Consider the following 26,143-nt stretch of genomic DNA (forward strand, 5'->3'; position numbering starts at 1 on the left):
GGGAAGGGGGCTGGGGGAGGGGCTTAAATGCACGGTGCATGTCTGGTGTCGGTCATGCCACCCTGGACACCTCATGCTTCTGTCTCCCCCCCACCCCACCCTGTTTGACATCTTTTATAAACGTGCCAAACTGTGAGGCTTCTGCCAGGAGTGGTGGTCTTTGGTGGCTGGCACTTTCATGGGCCAAGATGGAAGCACTGCAGCCCTTGGTCCCCTGTGTCACTCACTACACAGGGGCTCCAGGCAAGTTCTGCCCTCCCACGTCACACAGAGAGCCAGGAAAGGGGCTGTACCACTTTTATTGTCTCCCAACACCTCTGGTTCCCCTCCCTCCCCACCCCTTCCCAGGGTAAGGGCATGCGCCTTCCAAGCTGTCCGAGGGCACCCGCCTGGCCTGGTTCGGTCCTCCTAGCTACCTGCGGAGGAATGACTGCGAGTGGGGCTGGGGAGACAGTGGGCACCACACTCCTCTCCCCTGGCAGAGCCTGGGCACCCACACAGGAAGAGCTGGGCCCTCACCCTCTGAACCACCCTTTCTAGGCCTCTGTCAGGGCTGTCTGTGGGGGCAGGAAAGTGAGGGTGGCCAGTCAGAGGTGGGGAAGGTAGGCACCTGAAGGGAACACAGGAGTTCAGGTGGAGAGGGGGGCACCTCCTAAGTGGAAGAGGAAAGAAATGGGACTAGCAGAAGCCCTCTGCCCAGGCAGAGTGCAGCTTGCTGAGATGGGCAGAAGCCAGCTGGGCAGAGAGCAGGAGAGGGTGAGGGACAGGCGGGGGGCACAGACCAGGGGCCGGTAGGTGGGAAGGAGAGGAACTTGGGTACAAATGGGGCATTCAGGAGAGACAAACATGGTCCAGAGGCAGGAGGGAGTAAGCAGAAGCTCGGACAGGAAGGGGTGTAGAAAGGGTGGAAACAGCTGCCCTGAACCGAGTGGTTCCTGTTGAGAACACAGGGCTCCCTCCTCTCCTCAGCCCTGGCTGTGATCTCCCGCCTCCCCATTCCCCACCTCCAACACATCTCAGAACCAGCTCGCCGTCCAAAGTCTTGGAAAACCTGCAGGAGGTGTGTCTCAGCCCACCAGCTCCTAGGAGACCCTTGGCCAGCCGGCGTGCCTTTCTGACCTCTGCCCCGTCGGCTTTACTCACCCTCTACCATCAGCCGTGTGTGGGCGCTGTCCTGGCCGGCCTGGCAGCAGTAGGTGCCCTGGTCCTCAGGTCGCACGTCATGGATGACCAGGCTGTGGGTGTGGCCATGACTGCGCAGCTCGTACTTGTCTCCCGGGCACAGCGCGACCCCCTCCCGCAACCAGCACACTTGGCCCCCCGAGCGGGACACAGTCACCTCCAGCACCGCCCGGCGGCCGACCAGAACTGTCTTCTCGCGAGGGGGGCGGCGGCATATCTGGACAGGCAATGCTGGGGGTGGAGGACGAGGGCTTAGGTTAATAGGGACACACAGGGCCCCAGGAGGAGAGACGCATGTTCCCTCCCGCTGTGGCCTCCACTCCTGGTCTTAGACCTCTATGCCACCACCCCGTTTCTCTCTACCCTCAACCCAAAGTCTCCTGCTCCCCAGGAAATACACTGCTCTCTGTGATCCGCTCCCGGAGAGCCCCGGGAGGAAGGGGTGGGGAAGGTAGGGTTCCTCGGACCAGCCACCAGCTTGCCAGTTCCAGGGAGAGACAGTATTCACTCCAGGTCGTCCATGCCCCAGTTGCTTACCCTCCACCTCTAGCTGAGCCACGGACTGGGCGGGTCCCGCCTGGAAGCGGACCTCACCAGAGTCCTCCGCGCGCAGCTCGCTCAGCACCAGAATGTGTTTCTTCCCTGGGGGTGAAGGGGGCGCTAGCGAGGCCGGAGCCGCCTCTGGGGAGGGTTCGGGGATGAGGGTGGGGCCAGAGTAGGTCCCCGGGTCGGTTCGGACGCGGTAAGTGTGCGCTGGGCGGGGCGGAATTGAGATGCCGAGGGGTAAGAGGGGAGGTCCAGGACCGAGGGCTCACAGCTGGGGGCCAGGGAGAGATCGAGAGACTTCTCCTTGGGCCGTGGGGCGGGGCCCATTTGACCTGGAGGTGGGACTTATCCTGGTAGGGCGGGGCAGCGAGGGGCCAGAGCGGGTAGAAAGTCGGTCAGACCTTCCTGTCGGATGCGGACGCGGCCTCCGGGTCTCAGCGGGCGGCCTCCGAGCTCCCAGCTCCCGGTGGTCTCGACCTCCGACACGGTGCACTCGAACGTGGCTCCGTCGCCTTCGCGGGCGCTCACCGACCGAAGCTCCGAGAGGACAGACACCTTGCGCTCTGGGGCGGAGCCGGGGCCGTGAGGTGGGCGGAGCGGGCGGTACCATGCCCCGCCCACGCCCCGCCCCCTCCTTAGATGCCCCAGAGCAGGACCCCGGGGCAAGTCTGGTCCGCAGCCGCCGCACCCACAGCTGTGCCCCGCCCGGGCAGCGCTCGGTACCCACCGCGCACCCCCAGGTGGACGGGCCCGGCTCGGGCCATCCCCACCACGCAGCTGTAGGTCCCGGAGTCCAAGGGACCGCAGCGTCGCAGCTGGAGAAGGCGGCGGGTGCCTAGGGCCTGGAGTCTGAGCCGAGGGCTGGGGGTGAGCGGCTGCCCGTCCTGGGGGCGGGAGTTGCAAAGGGTCGTGGTGAAAGGTCGTCTGGGCACAGACGGCCCCTGCCCTCCTCGTAGGCGGCCGCGCCCTCTGCTTATGCCAAGCGGTTTCGAGGCACGTTTATGCTGTGGAGCAGGGCGGTCCCGCGCCTTCCGGGACCTCTCCAGGAATCTCATTGGGAAGTTGTCACCCTTTGGGGACCTTAGGGCTGAGAAGGGAGCCACGGGCGCGGGAAGCATAGAGTCATGTACTGCTCATACCAGCCATGCGTGTGGATTCTGGAATCAGGAAACCTGGATTCAAATATGGGCTCTACGTCTGCCCCTGGGCAATACTTCACCCCACTGCGCATCAGTCTCCTTATAGATAACATGGAGATAATAAGACCTGCCTCATAGGGCTGCTATAAGGTTTAGAGAATTAAATGTAAAGCAAATCTTAGCACAGTGCCAGGCGCATGGCTTAGTGAGTATTAGTTATTTCTGTTGGGGGTTGTTATTGCTGTTATGATGCCGAGGTGGGCTGGGCTGGGGCTGGGCTCTGACCTTCTCCCAGGTGACATCAGCCAAGGCCTGGGAAAGTTCACACTCGAAAGTAGCTGTGTCACCCTCGGTCACTTCTAGGTCCTGTGGACCCCGCACAATGGTCACTGGGGCCTCTGGGAGTGGGAGAAGGCAGACACATTGGGCACAAGGGGTCACTGGTGGGCACATTTAGACAAGGTGATCAACAGAGGCCACCAGTGAGTGGGGGGCATGCTGGGACAAAGTGATCCAAAGGGGATGCTGGTCAGTGGGGAACACAGCGGTATCAGAGGGGTCAACAGGGTAGGAATGGCCCACTGGGGGTCGGTCACATTTAAGGTGGTCAGTGGGGGACATGCTGGGGCTAGAGGGGCATAGGGGAAACTGGAGCAGACATGCCAGTGGAATTACCCATAGGCAAGCGTGGTCAGTGGGGGCCACACTGGCTGGAATGGACAGGAGACACTGGCCAGTGGGGGACACCATGGGTTCACAGGAGCAATGGGGGGGACCCTAGAGCAGATGTGGTCAGTGGGGAACACACCAGGGCTGCAAGCAAAAATGGGGGACACTGAGGCAGAGTTGCCAATGGAGCCACCCTTTGGCATAGTAAGTGGATTGTTGGGACTTGGGTGGTGAGAGGGGCACACTCAGGCAGAGGGGGCTGCAGCAGGCAGGCGTGGTCAGTGGGCTCACACTCAGAGTGGCCAGCAGGGCCGTGGTTAGGCAGACAGACACCACACCGGCACAAGCACCTCACAGCAGCACAGTCAGTGGTCCATTGGGACGGGGGGTTGGTGGAGACACACTCAGGCAGGGCAGTCACCGGGGCCATACATGGCCAAAGGGTCAGGGGAGTCAAACTCTGGCAGGGAGGTCAGTGAGGGCCACACTGGGACAGGGTCAGTGGGGGCCACATGGGTAGTGGGATCAGTAGAATCACACCCAGAGCAGTCAGCAGGCAGGCAGCGGTTCCAGAGGCCGCACCTCTCACAGTGAGTCTGGCTGCACAGCGCAGGGCATCCACAGTGAAGGAGATGCAGCCCGAGTCGGCCAGGCCCAGGCCACTGAGTACCAGGCAGTGAGCGTGGCCCTCTGCGTGAATTTGGCACGTGGGCCCCGGCTGCAGCCGGACTCCACCCCGGGCCCACTCCCCGGTCACATCCTCCTGGGACAGCTCCAGCTGGAAGGTGGCGCTGCCCCCCTCGATGACGGTCACGTCCTCCAGAGGCCGCAGCACCCTTAGCTGCCTTGCTAGTGGGAGGAGATGGGGGAAGAGGGAGGACGAGGGCTCCAAATCTGGGCAGGGCTTTCGGCCCCCCTCCCCGCCCCCCCTCCCCCCCGCCACACACACACCTTGGCTCTGCCTGCACCACCCCTAACACCCAGCCTCGTAAGGCCCTATAGAACAAAGTTCAGAACCAGGGTGCAGGAAGAAGGGAGCAGAGCCATTCAGACTTGGGTGGAGAGAGGGGCTTACTAGGGTTAGGAGAGGAGATACATGAAGGGGGTGATGTGTGGTTAGCGGGGTGAGGAGTTTGGGTGAGGGGTGCTGTGACACTGGAGGAAGCACAGAGTTTGAAGTCAGACACACCAGGACTGGACCCTGCCACATAGTTTGTGTGCTGTGTAACCTTTGGCAAATTGCTTGACCTCTCTGGGCCTCAGTTTCCCCAGCTATACAAGGTTAATAGCATTGAGACATGGGTTTATTGTGATTAAATGAATGAAGTAAATTAGAAGAGAATACACATCACCAACAACCATTTACCAAGCTCTCTGTGGGTATTTCTCATATTATCCCAATCAGTGTTCCCAAAGACCCTTTTTAAAGAGAACTTGGCTCAGAGAAGTTAAGTAATTTGCATGAGGTCACACAGTTAATAGAGGGCTCCATCTTGGGGGTGTGGGTGCTATTTGCCAACCATCCCTGCTTCTCAGCTGGGCCCATGTATCCTGGGGCAGGTGACTGAAGGATAAACACGGCAAATCTTTCTGGAGTATAATATTTACGTTTATAGCAAAGCCAACTTGGACATACGAAATGGAATGCAAAATCCACATGGACTTCTAAGGTAAATAGAAAACATTAGAAAAAGAAGAGTTTTGCTTTGGGCAGGCTGCTTCAGGTCACACTCCTGGGGGTCAGCCAGGGCTGACTTGCCTTGTGGCGAGGGGCACTTTGGTGGGGGTCTGAGGGGCCCTGGGCCAGCCAGGAGAGACTGTGCCACAGGGCGGGCGATGTGTTAGGAGAGGACGGGGCACTCACGCTTCACGCTGAGCCTGGCCAGGGTGCGATCGTGGTGGCTCTCGCAGCCGTAGGTGCCCTGGTCGGCCAGTACGACGCCGTGGATGAAGAGGCGGTAGACGTGGCCATCCTGGGCCGTGGACAGGCGGGAGTCGGGTGGTAGGGGTGCCCCACCTCGCACCCAGCGCACGGCCCCTGCCGCACCCACTCGGCCTGTCTCTACTTCGAGGCACACGTCCTGGCCTTCCTCTGCCCGCACGTCCCGCAGCCGCCGCAGGAACAGCAGCTCCGTCTCTGGGGAGAAAGAGAGAGGGGGCCATGGAGCCTGGTGGGCTGACCCCCTGCTCCCTCTCAGGGATCTGTCCCCTGTTATGGCCGGGGCTGGGAGAATAGGTTCAGGAACAAGACTATTGTGTCTCCATCAGGACCAAACCTCGAACATGGAGCCGGGCACTTGTGGACGTGCCCCCTGCTTGGGCAGTCACGGTACCCGCGTCCTCGAGCTGGCAGCCTCGCACGGTCAGTATGCGGCTTGACCCATTCTGGGCCACCTCTAGCTGGGGCCCTGGGGTGACAATGGCCCCATTGTGCAGCCAAGTGACGTCGGCGTCTGGTGGGGAGACTTCACACCGGAACGTGGCATCATCACCCTCGTGCACAGTGAGTGGTGTCAGCTCGGAGCCCAGCTTCACCGGCGGTGGTTCTGGGGAGTGGGGTCGGGCAGTGAGGTGGGCTGGGTCTTTCCGCCTCCCTCCTCCTCATCCCCTCTTCATCCCCTCATCTCCAATAACAGGCCCTTATCCTCCAGTTATTGAACAGAACCTTCCTGAGGACCTACTGTGTGTCAGCCATGAGGTGTTTCAAAGGACAAGATGTCAACGCCCTGCTACTCCTAGCCACCTCTGCCCAATGCTGGCCTGGCACCCCCCTCTCTGACTCCCTAATAATAGTAGGTCATTTACTATGGACCCAATTTATCTCATTTAACTGTCACAACAGCCCTATAGGACAAGCACTATCCCTCCACTTTGGAGCTGGGGCTCAGAGAGTTTAAGCAAGTTGCCAGTGTCACACAACTACTGGGAAGCAGAATCCAGATTGGAACCTGGTGTGGGCGGTGCTGACTCCAGAGCCCTGCTTTTAACCACTGGTCTGTGCCCCTCCTATTATTTGAGGGTTCCTGGAAAAGGGAGCCCTGAGCCCTCATACCAGGAATAGTCACGCATGCATTGGTTGGAGCCAGAGGCAGCGAGGTGGGGTCGGGGCGCGGGGGCCCAGAGTGGTTCGGGCGTGTGGCCCTTGGGGGGCCAGTGAGGGGTGCACTGTTACCTTCCACGCTGACGAGGAAGATGCGGCTGTCCTGGGGCGTGTCGCACAGGTACTCCCCGGCGTCCCTGCTCCGGGCCCCCTGCACCCGCAGCACCTGCCTCGCCCCGTCCTGCTCCAGCTGCACCCGCCCCTGGCTCGCCAGGCGCTCCCCGTCCTTGTACCAGCGCACAGGGCCCCCCGGCCGGGAGAGGTGCACCGCCAGCTCCAGGTCCCCACCTGGGGTGCTGCGAACCCTCGTCTGGGCTGCCTCAGGGTCCACCACCCGCACTGGGGGCTCTGTGGGCTCAGAGCCAGGGGTCACCGGGAGGGAGTGGCCCGTGGGCTGGGAGGAGGGCAGTGGGAGGCAAGACGGGGAAAGGGACCGAGAGCGGTGGGGCAGGGGGTGGGCCAGGTGTGCTAGAGAAGGGGGAGACTCATGGGTTTCGGGGTGCGACTCTCAGGCTTCCTGCCCGGGCTATACTCACCAGCCACTTGGACGGTGAAGCTGAGGCTGGGGTCCCCCGGGGCTGCCCCTGACTGGCAGGTGTAGAGGCCTGCGTGGACCGGGTCTGCAGCCCGGATGCAGAGGACACGGCGGGGGCCCTCGGCTCGGAGCTCCAGGCCCTCACCCTCCTGCACCGGCCTTCCGTTGTGGTTCCAGAAGACGAGGGCACCAGCCCGAGACAGTTCACAGCTCAGCACCAGCGGCTCCCCGGGGGCCACGCAGAGCGGGCTGGGGGCTGCCTCTGGGGCCAGGAACTGGACTGGGGGCTCTGGACAGAGAGGAGAGGTATCAGCTCGGTGATGCCCCCACCTCCCGCACCTTGGCTGGCCGGGAGTACCCACCAGCCAGGCTGACGTTGAAGGTGACGGCTTCATCACGGGTCTCACACACATACTCCCCGGCGTCCTCAGGCTGGGCGTGGGGCAGGGTCAGGGTGCGAGTGGGCCCCTTGGCACCCAGCTGCAGGGCATCTGATGCTTCCACCTCCAGCCCATCCTTGTACCAGCGCACCTGGGACCCAGCCGGGGCCACCTCGCAGCGCAGCTCCACGCGCCCTGGAGCCCCGAACTGCAGGTCCAGGGAGCGGGCCGCCGGATGCACAATCCTCTCTGGAGTGGCTGGTGGGTGGACAGAGAGAGGGGAGAGTGGGCTCGGCCAGCAGGCCTCTACCTGCCTCACCACTAGATTCTCAGCCCTTTGCAGTGCAGCTCTTGGGAACGGTGCCACCTACAATCCGTGGGCACTCACTGCGTGCCAGGTGTTGTGCTAAGCACACTGCAGCTCTTTTCTCAGCTACTCCTGACACTCCCTATTGTTGGCTTCACTTTATAAATGAGGACCTGAAGCCTCTTTATCGAGAACTGACTTGCTCTAGGTCACATGGGAAAAAAAGAGGTAGACCCACACTCACAGCCACATCTATCTGACCCCAAGGCACATCCCTCCCTACCCCACCCGCACTTCCTATCCCCTTTGCCTGCTCTGCCTCCGATCACCACCTGAAAAACCATCAATTTTCCTTATTTGCTGTCTGTACACTCTCACGAGATGGCAAGCTCCATAAAGACAGGTTTTCTCTCCTCGGTTCACTACTGTATCCCTCAGCATCCAGAACGGTGCTGAGCACATCAGTATTTGTTGAATAAGTGAATGAATGAGTGCTCCTGATTGCTGGGCTCTCTCCACCAGGTCTCTGGTCATTGTCCTGATATGATTTGGGCAAGTCAGGGCTCTCTAATGGCTGAGAATGAGGAGGCTTGGGGAGGGGGAAGGCTGGACAAGGGGAAAGCCACGTGCAGCAGTCAGGGACCCTGAAGGTGCAAGAACTGGGAGGGTTGGGTGTCTGTCCCTCAGCCTCCTGCCTCTTTTCCTCCCCAGGGTGTCCCACAGACTGCCCACCTGTGACGGTGACAGTGAAGAAGGCTGAGTCGTCTCCAGCGTCGCACACGAACTCGCCCCCGTCCTCGGGCTGGGCAGCAGGTAGCACCAGGCGGCGGCGGGGCCCATCACTCTCCAGCACCAGGGCCTCACTCTCTTCCACCTCCAGCCCATCCTTGTACCAGCGCACGGGGGCGTCCTCCCGCGACAGCTCACACATCAGCACCACACACTCCAAGCTCACGGCGACCAAGGTCACCTCGTCCCGGGGGTATATGATGCGCACCGGGGGTTCTGCAGAGTGGGGACAACCACAGCCTGTCACAAACTCACCGTCAGCCTCCCTGGAGCCATCTGGCAGCATGAAGTCCCGGTCACCCACAATCATAAGAATAATAAGGATAATAATAGGTCCAAAATCTGTTCTCTGAAATCCCTGGGGCCAGAAGTGCTACAGAATCCACAATGCTTCCGGTTCCAGAAATGGTGTGTTTATCATATATCACCTACCGCCCTCAGCCCCCACTGTGGTCCCCCCCATAATCAATCACATTAACATTTCTGCAGTGTAACATATAGATAGATTCACCCTAAGCAGGCTAATTAAAAAGTACAAATAGCTTCACAGAGTTAAGTTCAGGTTTTACTGAAATGATTTTAATACCAAACTTACAAAAAGCCTTTTGATTTTGAGGTTTTTTTTTTTTTTTTTTTTTGATTTCAGAATTGTGGATAAGGGATGGTGGATTTGTAATAGCAAGTATTTATATACAGCTTGCTAGAGTTCCAGGAACAGTCATAAGCACTTTACACCCTCCTAGCAATCCTAAGGAGTAGGTATTATTTTATACCCATTTCCCAGATGAGGAAACTGAGGCATGGTGTGATTAAGCAACTTCCTTATGGTCACAGCTGGCTATACCTACTCGAGGGCAGGAGGAAGAACTACCATCTGATAAATGGAGGGTCAGACTCTGCAAGCAGTGGTAAGGACTCCAAGCCAAGGCTTGCTGGAAACTCAGTAATGAATTTTGCATCTGTGCATGAGTTGTCAACACCTAAGATTTCCCCAGGGATATTAAATGCTGTGTCTAGGAGTTCATCTGCAGCTGCTCTGGAGTGGTCAGTCTTTCACAGAAAGGAGCCATGTCCATATTGGTGGTGACCAGTGCACTGAGCCCGGGCCTGCCCATGCTTTCACGTACCTTGGAGGTCTCCCAGAATCAAGTCTCCAGGACACTTTCGTGTTCCTTTAGCATTTGGCCCCCTTGTGGCTGGGCTGGGGAACTGCCAGCTTCCTGGTCTAGGTCTTTGCAGAGGTGTGTACGGGCAGATGTGCCCACCAGTGCACACTCAGCCCTTGCCTCCGCCTCCTCCCTAACTGGGCTTATTCTAAGAGTCTACAAGATGCAGGCTGGTTCTCTGAGGCCCAGCAGCACCAGTAGATTGCAGAGTGCGGCTGCCTGAGTGGTGGGGGAGGTGATGGAGGCAGTGGAGTGAGAATGGGGTGCAGCCATGGGGCTGGGGTACCTGCACAGCTGGGGCCCTCAGCTTGGCATCAGACTTGATTCTCCTGGTCCACACAAGGTGTGTTGTGTGAGCTTCTTATGAAGAATCTGGTGTTTTGCTGGGAGGCCAGTTATGAGCTGGAATGTGTGTGTCTGCGGCCATTATGTCTGGCCAGGGGTTGGGGCGGGAGAGGTTGAAGGAATTCACTACGGGACAGAATATGTGCAGAAAGGCCTCTTCGGCTTTGTGACTTGTGTGCTTCAGGCTGCACTATTTGGGGTGCAGGGAGTCGGGGGGCCCTAAGTAGCTCAAGCCTAGGCTGAAGCATTGTTCCTAGGGCAGGGCAGGGTAACCAGATGATGCCAGCATCAGGATGGTCGCTCCAGTGCAGCCAGTGGGTTCTTCTGTGCCACCCAGAGCTGCCTAGGTCCCACACTCCCCATCCCCCCCCGCACACACACTGGGATTGGCGCTGTGGGCTGCAGTCCCAAAGTTTCTGGCACTGAACCGTCAATTCCATAGTCATCCTGTGCTTTCCCGATTTGAACATTCTCTCCCCACCTTCAGGCCAAACCCTGACCCCCACTTAGCTAACTCAGCCGCTGCTCCAAACGGCCATTTTGAAGGCACTTCCTGCCTGCCAACCAGGTCAGCAGCCCCCAGCTTCGGACACCCACTGCACCCTATCACGACACCCGGCAACCCTCACTCTGAGACCCTCTAATATGTCCGGCTCTCCTGCCAGTCTGGGCACTCCCGGAGGGACGTGCGCGTGTGTGTCTGTGAGCTGCTCAGTGTCCGGAGCCCACCCCGGGGCTGGTCCTGCGGGTGGCATGGCGACCGACTTTCCCCGAGGCCCTCCCTGACCTCCAGCTCTGCTCTCTTGAGCCCTCATCCCTCACAGCACTTGTCACGAGGTGTCACTGTACATTTATTTGCGTGTTTATTGGTTAAACACAGGGGTCGCAAACTCAAATGCCCACGGGGGCCAGGTAAGGTAAGGTCAGTGGCTGAAGTGGTCTGGGGGGAGCAAAAAGGAACAGCGGGCAGGGTGGGACAGAGGAATGTGGGCCCCGTGTTACAGGGGCAGCTGCTACTCAGCGCCAGCTGTTCGTCGCCAAGGGGGGAAGCGGGACCAGAGGCGCCGGGTCTTCGGCTTTTTCAAGAGGACGCATAGCTCCGGGTTGTTATTTGAACTGTCCTGACTTTGGTAAGACTCTGCAGGCCAAACAAAACATATCTGTGGGCTGTATGGGGCCCTAGGGACTGCCCGTTTGCGACCCCTGGTTAACGGCTGCCTCCCCAGCTCTCTGGCAGCTGGGAGCAGGGACCACGTCTGCAATACGCACCAGTGACCTGCAGCACCTGGCCCAGTGCCTGACACATAGAAAGTGCTCAGTAAATGAGACGGTGAAGGATAGCTATTCCTGGCCTTGGGCGCCGGGGAAGAGCCTGCTTATCGAACACGGACTCTGGGGTCTTCCGGGCAGGGCCCCCCGGTCCATGCACCTGCAGCCCCCCCTCCCCCCTCCCCCACATGCTAGCTAGGGGCCATGTGGCCAGCTCCCCCAAGGGCTCAGGACTGTCCTCTGGTGACCGCGGGCAGCTGGGGTGGGCCCACACCTGTGACAGTGACGGTGAAAGAGGCAGACTCGTCATCGATTTCACACAAGTACTCGCCCGAGTCCTCCAGCTGGACGGCGGGCAGCACCAGGCGGCGGACGGTGTCCTCCTTCTGCAGGAGCAGCGCGGGGCTCTCCACCACCTCTTCGCCATCCTTGGTCCAGCGCACCTCGGCCCAGGGCCGGCAGAGCTCGCAGGTCAGCACCACGCGCTCCAGGCGCACGGCTGCCACGTACACCTTGCCGCTGGGGTACACGATCCACGAGGAGACATCTGGAGGACAGGGACAGCTGTGGCCGGGCGTCAGGGGCTGGGGCCGAGGTGCCTGGCTGTCCCACCTGAGCCATGCCTGTTCCCTACTCCTGGAAGGTGGGCTGTGTGTCGAAGAAGAGGGTCTTCCCTCGGACCATGGCTCACAGCTGCTCGGACAGTCACTCACGGCTGGGGCACGGTGGCACAGCGGGGACTGTGGTGTCAGCCTCGGCTGTAGAAACTCCCTACATCCTCTGGGTTGGGACAGGGACAATACGAAGGGTAGGACTGGGGAGAGGAGGGCTGGGTGCCCAGATGGAGCTGGGGTCTCCTGCAGGCCTCAGACCTTCTGACCCCTCTAGTGCCTGGGCCCACCCACCCTAGACCCTGCCCTGTGGTAGCACTGCCACCCCTAAAGCTCCCCTTGGAGGATCTTCAGAACAGAGAAGGGAGGCTTTCCTTTGACTGATGTAGCTGTGACTGGTGTGTTTATGACAATGCATTTTCTGCAGGTGACTGAACCTCAGGGTGCAGAGCATGGGTTGGGGAGAAAGCTAGGGGAAGGGAAGCAGGGGCTGGGAACAGTGGCCCAGGAGTGTAGCAGCTGCCCACGCAGGGGCAGGGCACACCGTCCCCCTCCTGTGGACTGCCTGGAACCCCACCTGTGATGGTCACGGTGAAGTAGGCGCGCTCATCCCCAGCAACGCACTGGAACTCGCCCCCATCTGGAGGCTGGGCGGCGGGCAGCACCAGGCGGTGATGGGGCCCCTCGTTCTCCAGCACCACGAAGTCGCTCTCTTCCACCTCCTGCCCGTCCTTGTACCAGTGCACGGGGGCGTCCTCCCGGTCCACCTCACAGGTCAGCATGACGCACTCGGAGGTTATGGCGTGCACAAACACGTGCTCCCGGGGATCCAGGATGTGCACGGGGGGGTCTGGGGGGAGCAGAGATGGGGTCACACAGACACCCAAAAACAGGAGACATGAGTGCACACTGGCTGCTTGGCTGGGGTGGGGTGCTCTGGGGCAATGACACGGACTACTGAGGGCGTGGCGGGTGCGGTGTGACAGATCACATGGCACTGGAGTGCTTTGTGAGTTCCCAGAGGATCAGAGGGGGTTGGCTGGGGACACAGAGGGCTTCGTCTAGGCTGAGAGGAGGTCACTGTCGCAGGTCACATCAGGGCAGTGCTTGCTGCTGCTTTTTCAAGGAAGCCCCCGGAGGGCTGATCGCAGGACGGGGAAGAGGTGGGAACAATTTAGTGGTGATACCGTGGGACAGCGCTCCCTACAGGTAGTGAGTTCCCTGTCACTGGGTACATTCAGGCAGGGGCCAGAGGACCTTCTGGCAATGGGGCCACTCAAAGTGAGAAGATGGAGCTGGATCAGTGGTTCCTGAGTTGTTCTTCCAGAGTGGATCTCCAGGCTCTGTCCTGGATATTCTGGCTCTGGAGGCCTGGGGGAGTCTATGCACTTATGGCTTCCAGGGTGGTTCTGAAGCAGCCAGACATGTACTGGCTTCTGAGAGCCTCTGGACCACTGCACCTAAAACTCCCTTTTGACCCTGGCCGCCTGGGGCAGTGGGATAAGCAGTCCTGGGTGTGAACCCACCTAGGGTATTTGCTGCTGTGTGATCGTGAGCGAGTTGCATAACCTCTCTAAACCTCAGTTGCTTCATCTGTGAATGGAGATATACTGCCCCTCACGTAGTTGTGAACACTGAATGCAAGTGTACATTTGAAGTATCCAGCACGGGAACTGGCTAGTAGGTGCCTAACAAATGTTAGCTCCCACCTCCCTTCCCTTAATTGAATTGAGGCCCCCCCACTTTCCCGCCAGCAAAGGGTACATGGGGGCCAAGTGTGCGGGAGGGTGGTGCATGGGCAGTGTGATCTGCAAACATGTCCCCTTGCCCCCTAGGGCCCCTCGGAAGGGACCCCCAAGCAGGCAGACCAGGGGGGCAGGGTTCGCACAGCCCCCAGGGTCAGCCTCAGCTGGGGGGAGCCCAGGCCACCACGGTCCCTGACCTTGGACGGAGACGCTGAAGAAGGCTGAGACCCCTTCCGTTCTGCACTCAAACTCGCCACTGTCCTGGACCTGGGCCTCAGGCATGATCAGGCGGTGTTTGCGCCCATCCATCTTCACCACCAGCGACTCGCTCTCCTCCACCTTCTGCCCGTCCTTGTACCAGCTCGCTGGGAAGTCCACCCGGGAGAGCTCACAGGTCAGCACCACCCGCTCCGAGGTCGTGAAGGTCAACGACACCTTGTCCTGGGGGCTCAGGATGTGCACCGGGCTCTCTGCTTGGGAAGAGGTGTGGTCACGTGCGGCACCCTAGTTGTGCTCTCCTACCCCAATAAACACCCCACTCCAGGGTATGTGCTCAGGGTAGGGGGGTGGGCACATCAGGCCGGATGATTGCCATCGATGCATTTGTTGGTTTAAAAAATTAGTTTTGGGCTGGGACTTCCCTGGTGGTCCAATGGTTAAGACTCCGTGCTCCCAATGCAGGGGGCACGGGTTCAGTCCCTGGTCGGGGAACTAAAATCCCGCATGCCGCATGGCGCGGCCAAAAAAAAAAAGAATAGTTTTAGGCTTACACACCAACTCTTAAGAGCAGTGGTTTTGGTGTGCATAAGAATTCCCAGGGAGCCTGCTGAAAATGCAGATTCTCAGGCCCCTCGCCCCAAGCGTGCAGGGGCCCTGGAATCTGCATTATAAACCAGCCTCCAGATGACTCTGATGTTGGTGAACCTGGGTTGCATTTTAGAAATGCTGCTCTGGTTGCTGGTTATTTCTCACTTTGTCCTCCTCCTGGGATGCTGGCAGCTAACCACCTCAAGGCCCTGCACTTGGGCACTGAGGAATCCCTTGATTGGCCACACAAACTCCAGCAATGGTACAATGGCAAATGCCAGCATGTTCCCTGCACTTTCAGACCCCTACCAAGATCTGTCGTCCTCAGGGAGGCCTCATTCCCTCTCCTTCCCTCTTTCCCCAGGTGGCAGAGTGTGATTCTGAAGCCAGACTGCCTGGGTTCATAATCCAGCACCAGCACTCATTAGCTTTGTGACTTTGGGCAAGTCACTGAACCTCTCTGTGCCTCAGTTTCCCCATTTGTAAAATGGGATGACAAAAGAACACATCCTGTAGGGCTATTGAGAGGACTGTGCTAATTAATATATATAAAGCGATTTAGGATTGTGCCTGGCACACAGAAAGTTGCTCCGATAGCGTTAGTCATTACACGATAGGGCAGGAAGCAGTCAGGGACTAGGAGCCAAGGTCTGTGTCTCTGAGATGACAAACATGACAGAATTCTGCAAACCACAAAGTGCCCCAGAGAATTTGGATATGATGCTGGTGACGATAACTAGGGGTCCCCTATATGTTGTGCATGAGTTGAAACTGAACTCCTGGATCCCTGAGCCCTCCATCTGAGCTCACCGTGGATGCTCCTTACCCTCTTGGCCCAGATGTGAGAAGCAGCAATAGCATCGGCCTCATTTTGCTAACGGGACTTCTGTGTCTTGACCCTATCTGCCCACCCTGGTCCCCACCTGCACGAACCTTGGATGGTGAGGGCAGCCGAGTCCTGCACACCTGGGCAGCTGAAGCCAACCAGGGCCCCGCTGTCCTGGTGCTTGACAGCTTGCAGGATGAGTCTGTGCTGCAGGCCCTTCTGCTCCACCCGGTACCGCAGGGCCCCAGGCTCCACCTGGCCCTCTGGCTCATTACTCTTGAGCTCTTCCCCATTAAGGAACCAGGTGCCCTGGATGATGGTGGAGAGATCGAGGGAGAAGACGGCATCTTCCCCATCATACACCTGCACGTCGTCCAGACCGGCCACCAGGCGTGCTGTGGGCACTGAGATGGGACAGAGTTCGTCCATCAGAACCAGGGGCGTGGCAGAGGGCAGAGACTGGCAGGTAGAAGGCATAGAACAGGGACTGAGGGCCAGGGAAGGGAGGAAGGTGATGGGGAGGGTGTGACTTGGGGTACAGCGGTTGACAGCCTGGGCTGGCAGGACCGACTCACCGAGGTGAGCAGACCCATGGAACACTACATGGGAGCTGCGGCCGTGTTCGCTGACGGTGCAGACGCGGAAGCGGTAGTCGCCCTCGGAGGGCACACAGTCTCCCGGCACCTCCACGGCCCCAGCTTTCTCAATGCTGAAGCACTGGATCCAGTCTTCTGAGCCTACCTCCTGCCGTTCCAGCCGGTAGATGAAGGGGGTCTCGGGAGCTGGCTCGGGAGGCTTCCAGGTCAGCAGGACCGTGTTCCTGTGGCCCTTGAACATTTCTGCCAACACTGGGGGTCCCGGGGGATTGTGCTTGACGCCTGAGACAAAGGCAGGGTTTGCGTCCGAGCCCTGCTCCAGCCTCCCACAGCCCTCTGACCTGAAGTCCACTTTGCCAACCCAGACTGTGGCATCTGATCACCCTCCAGCCCTGACCCTCCTGTCCAGCCCTTGAGGAGGCTGCCTAGGGGTTTGCAGGCCCTCACATTTGACTCTGAGCAGAGTGGTGGTACGGGAGTTGCCCAGGCTGAAGGTGACCTCGCCAGCATCTTCTCGGGTGACCCCTGGAAGGACCAGGGCATGCATGTGGCCAGAGCTGCTCTGGCAGGTGGCTGGCAGGTCTTCCCCATCTCGACTCCAGCGCCCTTCCACCCCAGCCTCGCGGGTCTCCACCAGCAGCACCGCGTTCTCTCCCTCAAAAACATCGAGCTTCCGGGGCAGCCGCTTCAGGATGGGCCCTGAGACACGGATGGGAGTCCGTCAGCCCGGGGTCTGGGCATCTGCCTGCCTTGGTCTCGGCCTCCTCCCACTGGCCAGCCGACCTTTGACCGTCACGTTGGCCACAGTGCGCACCCGGCCGCGCATCTCGCACAGGTAAACTCCGTCGTCATCTGCCTTCAGCCTGTGGATGATGAGGCGCCGGACCGTGCCCTCCTCGATCTGCTCGTACTTGCGGCAGGGCAGCAGCCGCTGGTCCTCGCGGAACCAGGCCGTGGGAATGCGGGAGTTGGGGACTTTACACTCCAGCACCACAATCCCATGCTCCCGGCCCTCCACGTCCTGCAGGGGCCTCGTGAAGCGGAGGCGAGGCTCTGTGAAGAAGGGAGAGACCAGAGAAGGCTCTGGAGAGGGCCCGACCAGGAGTAAGACTCTCCTCCCATCATCTACTGCCTAAACCCACATTAGCTCCGGCCATTTGCTCTTCTCCCAGAGCCAGCAGGCATTGTGGAATCAGAGAAACCCCCAGAAGGGAAGTCAGGCGACCCATATTCTCATCTGACCCTGACACTCGCTAGCCACATCACCTTGACCAAGGCCGTTTTCATGATCCTTGGTCTCAGTTTCTTTACTCGTAAGGTGGAGAAAGGGATGCAAGGGTTTGGACCACATCAGTGATTTTCAAATTGTTCCCTGGGGCCCTTCACAGGCACCACACACAATTCTGCAAAGGTTTGAGTTGAATTTCATTTTGAAAGTACTTGAACCACTTTCAAAACTGCATTTTACAGAAAGAAAGCACGATGATGGAAACAGCCAGTGGGTTCACTTGGGCTGCTGGGGAAGCACGTCTGTCTTGTCATGCGGCTCTGGGAAGGAAGCTCTGCCATCATGTTGGGCTTTTCTCTCCTCAGGGGGTTAGAGTTCAGCCCTGCCTGGCCAGTCTGTACACATCAAACTGTACCCAAGAGGCCACCACTGTGGCACAGGTGCCACATGCTTGACTGCGTGCCAGGCAGGGCTCAGGAGATTTGCCAACTTTTTTTCCTCTGAGGGAAAAAGTTGGGTAATAACTAGTGAAGGTATAATGTCATGAGTTGTGATGAACTCCTATTATGGAGAGCTTTAACTTCCAGTGTGAGTTTGGGGTGTTTTCCCTCCCTGAATTTTCTATTTATGAGCAATGTAAGCATTTATTAAATACTGTTGGGGACTCAACTTTGATATATAAATTTCCTCTCCTTCACCTTCTTCTTCTTGCAAACCTGAGAGCAGTCTAATGAAAGAATGGTCAAAAATTGCAGGGCATTTTTTCTCTCCCTCAAGTTTTCTCCCTTTGGTGCGAATCAGGAGCTTCTCAATGTGACACCTGCAGCTAGGACTTCCCCATAGGGCTCACAGACTAGACCCAGTTATGTATGGTTAAAATGTGTATATTCAATTAAATAGACCCCTTGTTCTCACTGATTGACTTTATAAGTACATGTTATAAATTTGGATTTAGAAGTTTACACCCACAGAATGATCCTTTTATCTGTCTTATATATTGGGGCCCCAGATGGGATTTCCATCCGGGGACAGGTTGGTGAAATAACAGAGGTTGAAAAACAATGAAATACAGGAGTTGTAGGTCCCTCTGGGTCTGTACATGAATCATTCCTTAAAGCCCTTTATCTAAGAGTGGTTTTCCAACATCTGCCTCAGAATCATTTGGGGAGCTTGCTAAGAAGTTCCTGGAGTAGGTACCCTGCGGACCTACTAAATCCGAATCCCTGGGGGATGCGAGGTGGGCGGGAAATGGCATTTTAATACTCAGCCTCCCTTACCCCCCACCGTCTTCTGGGCACTGAGTGGGGCTGGAGTTAGGAGGGTCTGGGAGGGCGCTGGAGGCCCCTCCCCAGGGCCCCGGCCGCCCGGGGGCGCCGTGGTACCTTTGACATGCAGCTGCACGGCACTGAGCGTCTGGCCCGCCGAGTTGCGCGCGGCACACACGTAGAGCCCGCGATCCTTGGCCTGGCAGTAGAGCACCTTGAGCACGAAGCCGCCGTCGCGGTCGCGGTACATGAGGCGGCGGCGGTCAGGGAGTAGCGCGTGGCCCTCCCAGAGCCATTCGATCTCGGGCTCGGGCTTGCCCATCACGTAGCAGCGGAACTTGGCGTGCTTGCCCTCGTTCACCCAGAAGGTCTTGGGCGCGCACTTGAGCGGCTCCACCACGGGGTTGGGGGCCTCGTCCGGGTCCTCGGGCGGGCTCTCGGGGGGCTGTTGCACCTGCAGCAGCGCGCCGGCCCGCGCGTGGCCGTGCGCGTTGCGGGCGTGGCACACGTAGACGCCGGAGTCGGGCAGCCGCGCCGCCAGGATGCGTAGCGCCAGGCTCGCGCCTGGGCGGCCCTCGGCGCGGCCAGGTTCGAGGGAGAAGTGGCTACTGTCCCACACTTCGTCCAGCGCCATCCCGTCCTTCTCCCAGTACAGCGTTGGCGCGGGGAGGCCCCCCACCTGGCACTCCAGCACCACCTCCGCCCCCCGCAGCACCCACTGGGACCGGGGCCCCGTCAGGAACACCGGGGCGCCCTCCCCGGCCCCGGGCGGCGGCCGCGGGCGTTCGGCAGGCTGGGGCTCGCGCTCGGGGGCCGGCGGCTCCAGCACGGTGACGGCGGCCGCCGCGTAGGCCTCCCCGGCCGCATTGCGCGCGCGGCACACGTAGACCCCCGCGTCGGTGGGCAGCGCGCCGCTCAGCAGCAGGCCGTGCTCGGCGCCGTCCGCCGGGAAGCTCAGGCGCTCCGAGGCCGCCAGCTGCTGCCCGCCCTTCTCCCACACGACAATGGGCGGAGGCTCCCCCAGCACCACGCACTTGAGCTCGGCCTCGGCGCCACTTACCACCCGCACGGGCCGCGGGAAGCGCAGAAAGCACGGGGGGCTCCCCTGGTCCCCCGAGCCTGCCTTCATCGCGGCGGCGCGGGGGAAGTCCGGGAGCGGCGGCGGGAGCCCGGGAGGCGGGGCGCGTCTGGGGACCGGGCGCCGGGACCCGCGGGGCTTTCCCCTGGCCGCCCGCTCCCGCTTCGCCTCCTTACCCTCGGCCCGGAGCTGCGGCTCTGGCGGCGGCGATTCCCGGGTCGGGGCCCAGGGCTCAGGGGGCAGTCCTTCCTGTTTGCCTCCCCAGCGAGGGGCCCCGCAGCCTCCCCTGCCTGCGGCCTGGCTTCCTGCTCCGGAGAGCCAGCCTTCCCAGCCCCCTCCCACAGCCAGGGCCTCTTTCCCCTCCTCCCTCCCACCTCCAGCCGCCAGGTCCCCAGCCGCCCGCCAGGCTTGGGCCTGAGTGGCAGAGGCTCCTGCAGCTGCCAATCCCCAAAATATTCTCTGATGACACAGCTGGAGGACGAGAGCCCAGACTGGCTCCTCCAGGCCAAGTTTAGAGCAGGCGGGACCACCTGCCCCCGGCCCTAGCCCCAGTTCCAGCCCCCACCTCAGCCCTTCCCCCAGGACCGGCCCAGCAGCTGCGTGGTTGAAAGGGGCCCCAGAAGCTCTGAGGGGCTGGCGCGCTCTGTCTCCCTGACAAGGAACACTTTTAGGAGCTGGCAGACCCCAGCTTCCAGGCTCCTGTCCCACCTGGTGTCACCTCTGCGCTGGGTGCTGGGTTGTGACTCACTGTGTGTGTGTGTGTGTGTGTGTGTGTGTGTGTAGGGATTGTACGTGTGGGTCAGGTCACTTGGGGTGAAAGCCCTCGCCAGCCCCTCCCCCACATTCCTGGCGGGAGTGGGAGATAAGGCTCAGGGCCACAGACATCTACGTCAGAGATAGGAGGTCTCAATGCCATGGGCAGGGGCAACTGGACTGCGGGGCGTGGGAAGGGCTGGGGAAGACTGGGGTGAGAAGGGTAGAAGAGGGCGGGTGGTGGGATGGGGAGGGCAGAGTGGGGAGGCCCTGGGCAGACCCTGGCAGAAGGGGCACGGGGCAGGGTGTGGGTTCACCGTTGGCAGGGCCAGGTGAGCTATGTGGCCTCAGCTGCTCCTCTTGCTGCTGGCCCCACGGGGTGGGCATGGCTGCCATGGGCCGGAGCTGGACCGGGAACTTGTCCTGGCCAAGGTGAGGGCCTTGTTCCTGGATGCCTTGGGAGCCCCCGCGGTGACTGGGGAAGGTGGGAATCCTGGAGTCAGGCGTCTGCCCCGAAGACATGCTGTGAGGGGCTTCACACGCAGGGCCTCTGAGCCCGAGGAAGAGGATGTCTCCCAGGCCATCCTTTTCCCGGTTACAGGTAATGAGGGTGGGGAGCTGGCACCTTGACTTTGATAAACAGTGTGGTACTGCAGGGGCTTGGGAGCCAGGCAGGTCTGCGTTTGAATCCCAGACCTGCGACTCAGCTGGCCTTGCAGTAATGGACCAGTTACTGGACCTTCCTGAGCCTCTGTCTCCTCATCTGTAAAAAGGGCAATAATGCCTACCTCTCAGGATTAAGCGAGATGGTGTATCTAGCGTGCATGGTTCACAGGAGGCATTTGGGAGATAGTCGTCTGGGAGGCCAGGGGTCTCTAGGGACAGAGATATCTGGGCATGGGCCCCTTCCTGCCATCTTTCCTTCTATCTTTGCTTTTGTTCCCTGCTCCAAACACTGTTTCTTTAGCCCCAAGTAGCTGAGACTTGAGAAGATATCAGGGATGCAGGAGAAAGATTAGTTGGGAAACTAGTCTACCTTCTCTTGAGTTCTCTCCTCATCTCCCCATGTTGCACTGACTCAATGAGTAAAGCCCTCCTCTGGCTAAACTTTCTTGTAATCTGGCCCACTTTGCTCTCAGAGAGGATCCCTTGCCTCCCTGCACTTCGGGCCCCGTGCAGCACAGTGAGTGTGGCTTTGAGATCAGGCAGAATCCCAGCCTGGCTGCTTAGTAGTTAAATGACAGTTCATCTTTCTATCCCTCAGTTTTCTTATCTGCAAAATGGATCAATTGTGAGGTTTATATTGAGATAACCCACATAACAGTACAGCCCCAGTTGCCAGTTCTTCAACTCATGCTGGTTCATGATTGTTTGGTGCCATCTATATACCTGTCAGGGTAAGGATGCCAACTGCATTTTCTTAGAAAGCACTGTCCTTATTCTGAGTTACATCCTTTCTCCTCCCCCGTCCTCCTTCTCCTCCTTCTTCTTGGTGTTAACCTGCCTTTTTAAGGCGGAATTATTTTAAAGACTTTCTCATGCAATATTTCTGACATGTAAAAAGACATAAAGAGTAATATAACGAGTGCCTGTGTACACAGCATTCAAGGTACCATTTCATAGTATCAGATGAACAAAAATTTAAATATAACTATCAATTCTAGGCGTTGGTGAGGGGAGAAAGTGCAGGGCCTCTTACACATCGCTGATGGGAATATTAATTGGTAAAACCACTTCAGAGAGAAGTTGGCAATGTCTGGTATTTTTGTGGTCCTTTAATGATGAAATAACAAACGGGGAGCCTCTGTCAGTTCCCCCGAGACTGAGGAGAGTCCCGCATCTGGCAAAGCACTCAGTAGAGCGCTTGGCAAGCTCATGAGTGGCAGCCACAGACCTCCTGCTGAGGAGGAGAGTCCCGGGTTCTGCCAGTCAGGGCTGCTCTCTGCCTTCCCTCTGCCTCCTACAGGTGCCAGCCTCGGGGACGAGCCAGCTGCCGGAGAGCTGGCCCAGGAGGCCAAGGAGGGCCTCTTCACGTATGTGTTCCGGCCATCGCAGCACACACGCAGCCGCCAGGTGACGTCGGCCCAGCTGTGGTTCCACACGGGACTGGACAGGCAGGAGACAGCAGCCGCCAATAGCTCTGGGCCCCTGCTAGGCCTGCTGGCACTGTCATCCGGGGGTCCCACAGCTGTGCCCATGTCACTGGGCCAGGCACCCCCTCGCTGGGCTGTGCTGCACCTGGCCGCCTCTGCCTTCCCTCTGCTGACCCATCCCGTCCTGGTGCTCCTCCTGCACTGTCCTCTCTGTTCCTGCTCAGCGCGGCCCGAGGCCACCCCCTTCCTGGTGGCCCACACGCGGGCCAGGCCGCCCAGCGGAAGGGAGAGAGCCCGCCGCTCCACGCCCCCGCTGCCCTGGCCTTGGTCTCCCGCCGCGCTGCGCCTGCTGCAGAGGCCTCCGGAGGAACCCGCCGCGCATGCCGACTGCCATAGAGCAGCCCTCAACATCTCCTTCCAGGAGCTGGGCTGGGAACGGTGGATCGTGCACCCTCCCAGTTTCATCTTCCACTATTGTCATGGGGGCTGTGGGCTGTCCACCCCGCCGGACCTGTCCCTGCCAGTCCCCGGGGCACCCCCTACCCCTGTCCAGCCCCTGTCTTTGGTGCCAGGGGCCCAGCCCTGCTGTGCTGCTCTCCCAGGGACCATGAGGCCCCTACGTGTCCGCACCACCTCGGATGGAGGTTACTCTTTTAAGTATGAGACGGTGCCCAACCTGCTCACGCAGCACTGTGCTTGCATCTAAGGGAGTCCTGCTGGTGGCCGGGTCCCCACCATTACCAGCCTGGAGGAAGGGCAGGGTTCCCACCTCCCCACTCCTTCCACCTCTCTGCCTGGAGGCTCCCCTCCCTATCCCGTCCCTGTCCCACGGGTAACGTGACAATAAACAGCATAGTGCATATGACTCGGTTGTATTCTTAGGCTTCTCTGACACTTTGTGCGTGTCGGGGCGAGGTCTGGGCCCCGGGAGCATGGGATTGTGGGATCTCAGGTCACTCAGCCTCACTTGACCTCAGAGATGTGGGGTTCACCGGCTGTAATTGGATGTGTATCTGGTAGGAAGCTACAATGCCTGGGGATGACAAAAAGGTGCTTCCCAGCTCAGGACAGCCACTCTGGAGCCAGAACTGACCCTCATACAAGCCGGACCTGATGTGTCGGTTGGGTGGCCTGCTGTGCACACCTCATAGTGCCTATGCCCAAGTGGCCTAACTGCCCCCTCCTTGCCACACTCTGCCCTAGCTGATGGATGCCTAGCTCAAGGTCAGGTGATTTAAAGATGTGCCCTGTGTATCTTTATATAATCCCTTAACTCAGCCCTTAATGTCAGATGGTGGAAAGGCAGAGAAACCATTTGCTCTTGTGTGAACTTGTGCCCACACTGAGAGCCCAGAGTGCACAGAGTCCTTTTCTTTTCACGTTGCATCTCCTATCAGTCCATTCTGCCCCACCTTGACTGGGCCCCGCTTCCCTGGCCTTCCTGCTTTCTTTTTCACTCTCCTCCTTCTCCCCTTAGCCTTAGTATCCTCCTGCCCTGCCCTAGGTCCGGGCTGTCAGCCAGTAGGTTCCATCCAGTCTCCCTTTAAGGTGTGTGTGTGTGTGTGTGTGTAGGGGGAGGGTTGGGGATGTTCAGGTCCCTCAGATTGAAACTCTAGAGCACTTTCTGATGTTGACTGCACAACTGCAATGTGTAGTTATGCTAACACAAGACTCCCTCCTACTACCCCAGATCGATGGGGTGTGGAGTGGGCCGGTAAGTCCCTGCCCCAGGAAGGGGTGTGGAGGGGGGAGAATCCCATCCTGTCACCTTAGGCTAATGCCTTCTCCCTGCTTGAGCTGAGCTGGGTGAGCTATTGTTCCTTACAGCACCAGAGCCCCCAGGGCAGCCCACTCCGACTGCATGAGGCCCGGTCTCAGTTGCTGCTGCTGCTAGGGAGTTGGGAACCTGCCTGTTCACAGGCCTGGGTCTCTCCCAGCACCTTCATCGACACCCAGCATTGCAACTGCTATGCTCAGGGCCCCTGGGCTCCCTACTCAGGCGGGGGACTGTGGAGAGGGCTGGTTGGGCTGGGCCAGTGGTGGGAATGGGAGATTTTCCTCAAGGCCGTCTAAGCACCGCTCTCTCCCTGTCTGGCTTCCCTTGCTTGGTCCCCCCTGCACTGAGCGAGGCTTGTCCCTGGGATCTTCAATCCTCCTACTAGGCTTAGGATGCTCCCTCTTCCTGCTGGGGCCGTCTAGGACCCTGTGATGTCCAGGCTTGCCCTGTGCCAGGGATGTGGATGTCATCTGAGGGCTGGGGACACTCTACCTAGGGCCACAGGGTTCTCTACTAGGCCAGTTAGCAGATGGGTGTTGCTAGGGAAGTGTTTTCACATATCTGACACAGAGTGAGAGAAATGAGTGCCACATAGTAACTTTCACAAAGCCAAAGGTATTCTTTTTAAAGGGCTGCCCTGTATTCTAAAATTATCCTTCCTGGGTGTGTATGTGTGTCAATATGTTATTTCTTTTATGATATTATAGTGATGGTAGATGGTAGGGGTTTTGTTTGTTTGTTTGTTTTTAAGTTTTTACTTAACAAAATTAAAACTTGGCAATTCTAGTTTGGATCCTAAGATTTTTCCTTGTAATTTTGCTGCTGAAATCTGTGAAATCCTAAAGTCTGGGAGTCACTGGTCTGGGCCACCCTTCCAGGGTCTCTAAGACCTTTGATTCCACTAACTTAGCAAGTCAGGAAGAAATGTCCACCCCTCCCTAAGAGGGGCCAACAGTGGCTAAGAAAATCTGTCTTCACTCCTGGCCATGAGACTAAAAGCAGTAGACTTCAGAGATTTTCCCTGTTCCCAATGGTAATCATTAGAGACATTTTGAATAATCTTCATTCAGAGACAAATTGAACAGAAAATTCAACTCAAACTGGCTTAGACCAAAAAAAAAATAGAATTAAAAAAATCACTGTCTTATGACAAGTCCACAAGCATAGCTGGCTAAGGTATGGCTTGATTCTGGGGTCAAAAGACACTACTGTACCAGGATCCAGCTATAGGCTCTACATCCCCTGAGTGAGCTCCATCCCAGGTCCAAGGCAGCCTGGGCAGTTCCAGGCTCTCATCATCACACCACTTGGTCTAGCAGGAGGGAGTCTGCTTATAGAAGTCCCAGATTGGGTCTTGGTGGCCTGACTGTCCTGATTAGGGTCATGTGCTCCTCCAGGAAAGGTGGCTGAGGGAACAGAATAAGTTAATGACTTAGATCATGTGTCCTACCCCTGGAGTCCAGAGCCTAAAGCACAAGGTGAAGTTATCACCTGCTTCCCCAAAGTAGAGTGCAGTTACCACACAAAGGTGGGATAGATGCTGAAAGAAAAGTACTGCTGGTTCCTCCTCCTAATTATCTCTCAAATCAAGCCCTTTCTCTCTTTCTACATAGACACTATTTTGCCATTTAAGGGGAAATTCTTTTTTTTTTAATTGAAGTATAATTGATTTATAATATTGTGTTAGTTTCAGGTGTACAGCAAAGTGATTCAGTTATATACATATTTTTTCAGATTATTTTCCATTATAGGTTATTACAAGGTATTGAATATAGTTCCCTGTGTTATACAGTAAATCCCTGTAGCTTATCTAATTTATGTATGGCAATTTGTATCTGTTAATCCCATACTCCTAATTTATCCCTCTCCCCCACTCCCTTTCCCCTTTGGTAACCATAAGTTTGTTTTCTATGTCTATGAGTCTGTTTCTGCTTTGT

The 26,143-nt window shown here is 58.3% G+C and overlaps 2 protein-coding genes and 1 long non-coding RNA gene across 5 annotated transcripts; 2 read left to right on the forward strand and 1 right to left on the reverse strand.

The window, feature by feature from the left end:
* Positions 1–312: 312 nt before the first annotated feature.
* Positions 313–19,914, reverse strand: LOC309654284 (obscurin-like protein 1). Of its 3 annotated transcripts, XR_014260110.1 has the most exons (22): positions 18,623–19,914; positions 16,796–17,065; positions 16,460–16,711; positions 15,992–16,294; positions 15,524–15,820; positions 13,981–14,253; positions 12,616–12,888; positions 11,702–11,974; positions 8,591–8,863; positions 7,534–7,809; positions 7,173–7,460; positions 6,709–6,984; positions 5,813–6,082; positions 5,401–5,673; positions 4,119–4,385; positions 3,153–3,265; positions 2,456–2,612; positions 2,130–2,291; positions 1,720–1,824; positions 1,340–1,413; positions 1,144–1,235; positions 313–416 (listed from the first exon to the last, which is right to left on the reverse strand). XR_014260110.1 is itself a non-coding variant. In XM_082478845.1 (21 exons), exons 1-21 carry the CDS (start codon positions 19,632–19,634, stop codon positions 630–632), a joined length of 5,706 nt encoding a protein of 1,901 aa, XP_082334971.1. In that variant the 5' UTR covers positions 19,635–19,914; the 3' UTR covers positions 437–629. The 3 variants fall into 3 exon arrangements, 2 of the variants coding, with proteins under 2 accessions (XP_082334971.1, XP_082334972.1); XM_082478845.1 differs by lacking the exon at positions 313–416 and adding an exon at positions 437–652 and having other exon boundaries at positions 1,144–1,413; XM_082478846.1 differs by lacking the exons at positions 313–416; positions 1,144–1,235; positions 1,340–1,413; ... (9 more) ...; positions 7,534–7,809; positions 8,591–8,863 and adding an exon at positions 11,005–11,296 and having other exon boundaries at positions 18,623–19,907.
* LOC309654290 lies at positions 1,831–8,695 on the forward strand. The gene is made up of 4 exons (XR_014260112.1): positions 1,831–1,924; positions 5,805–6,039; positions 6,173–6,328; positions 8,570–8,695. It is a non-coding gene; the product is annotated as an uncharacterized lncRNA (long non-coding RNA).
* Positions 19,915–20,291: 377 nt separating the features above from the next.
* On the forward strand, positions 20,292–23,294 carry LOC309654286 (inhibin alpha chain). The gene is made up of 2 exons (XM_082478848.1): positions 20,292–20,937; positions 22,303–23,294. Exons 1-2 carry the CDS (start codon positions 20,676–20,678, stop codon positions 23,133–23,135), a joined length of 1,095 nt encoding a protein of 364 aa, XP_082334974.1. The 5' UTR covers positions 20,292–20,675; the 3' UTR covers positions 23,136–23,294.
* Positions 23,295–26,143: the final 2,849 nt, after the last annotated feature.

The sequence above is a fragment of the Balaenoptera physalus genome (assembly GCF_965194825.1).
Source record: "Balaenoptera physalus genome assembly, contig: HAP1_SCAFFOLD_2478, whole genome shotgun sequence".
NCBI lineage: Eukaryota > Metazoa > Chordata > Mammalia > Artiodactyla > Balaenopteridae > Balaenoptera > Balaenoptera physalus.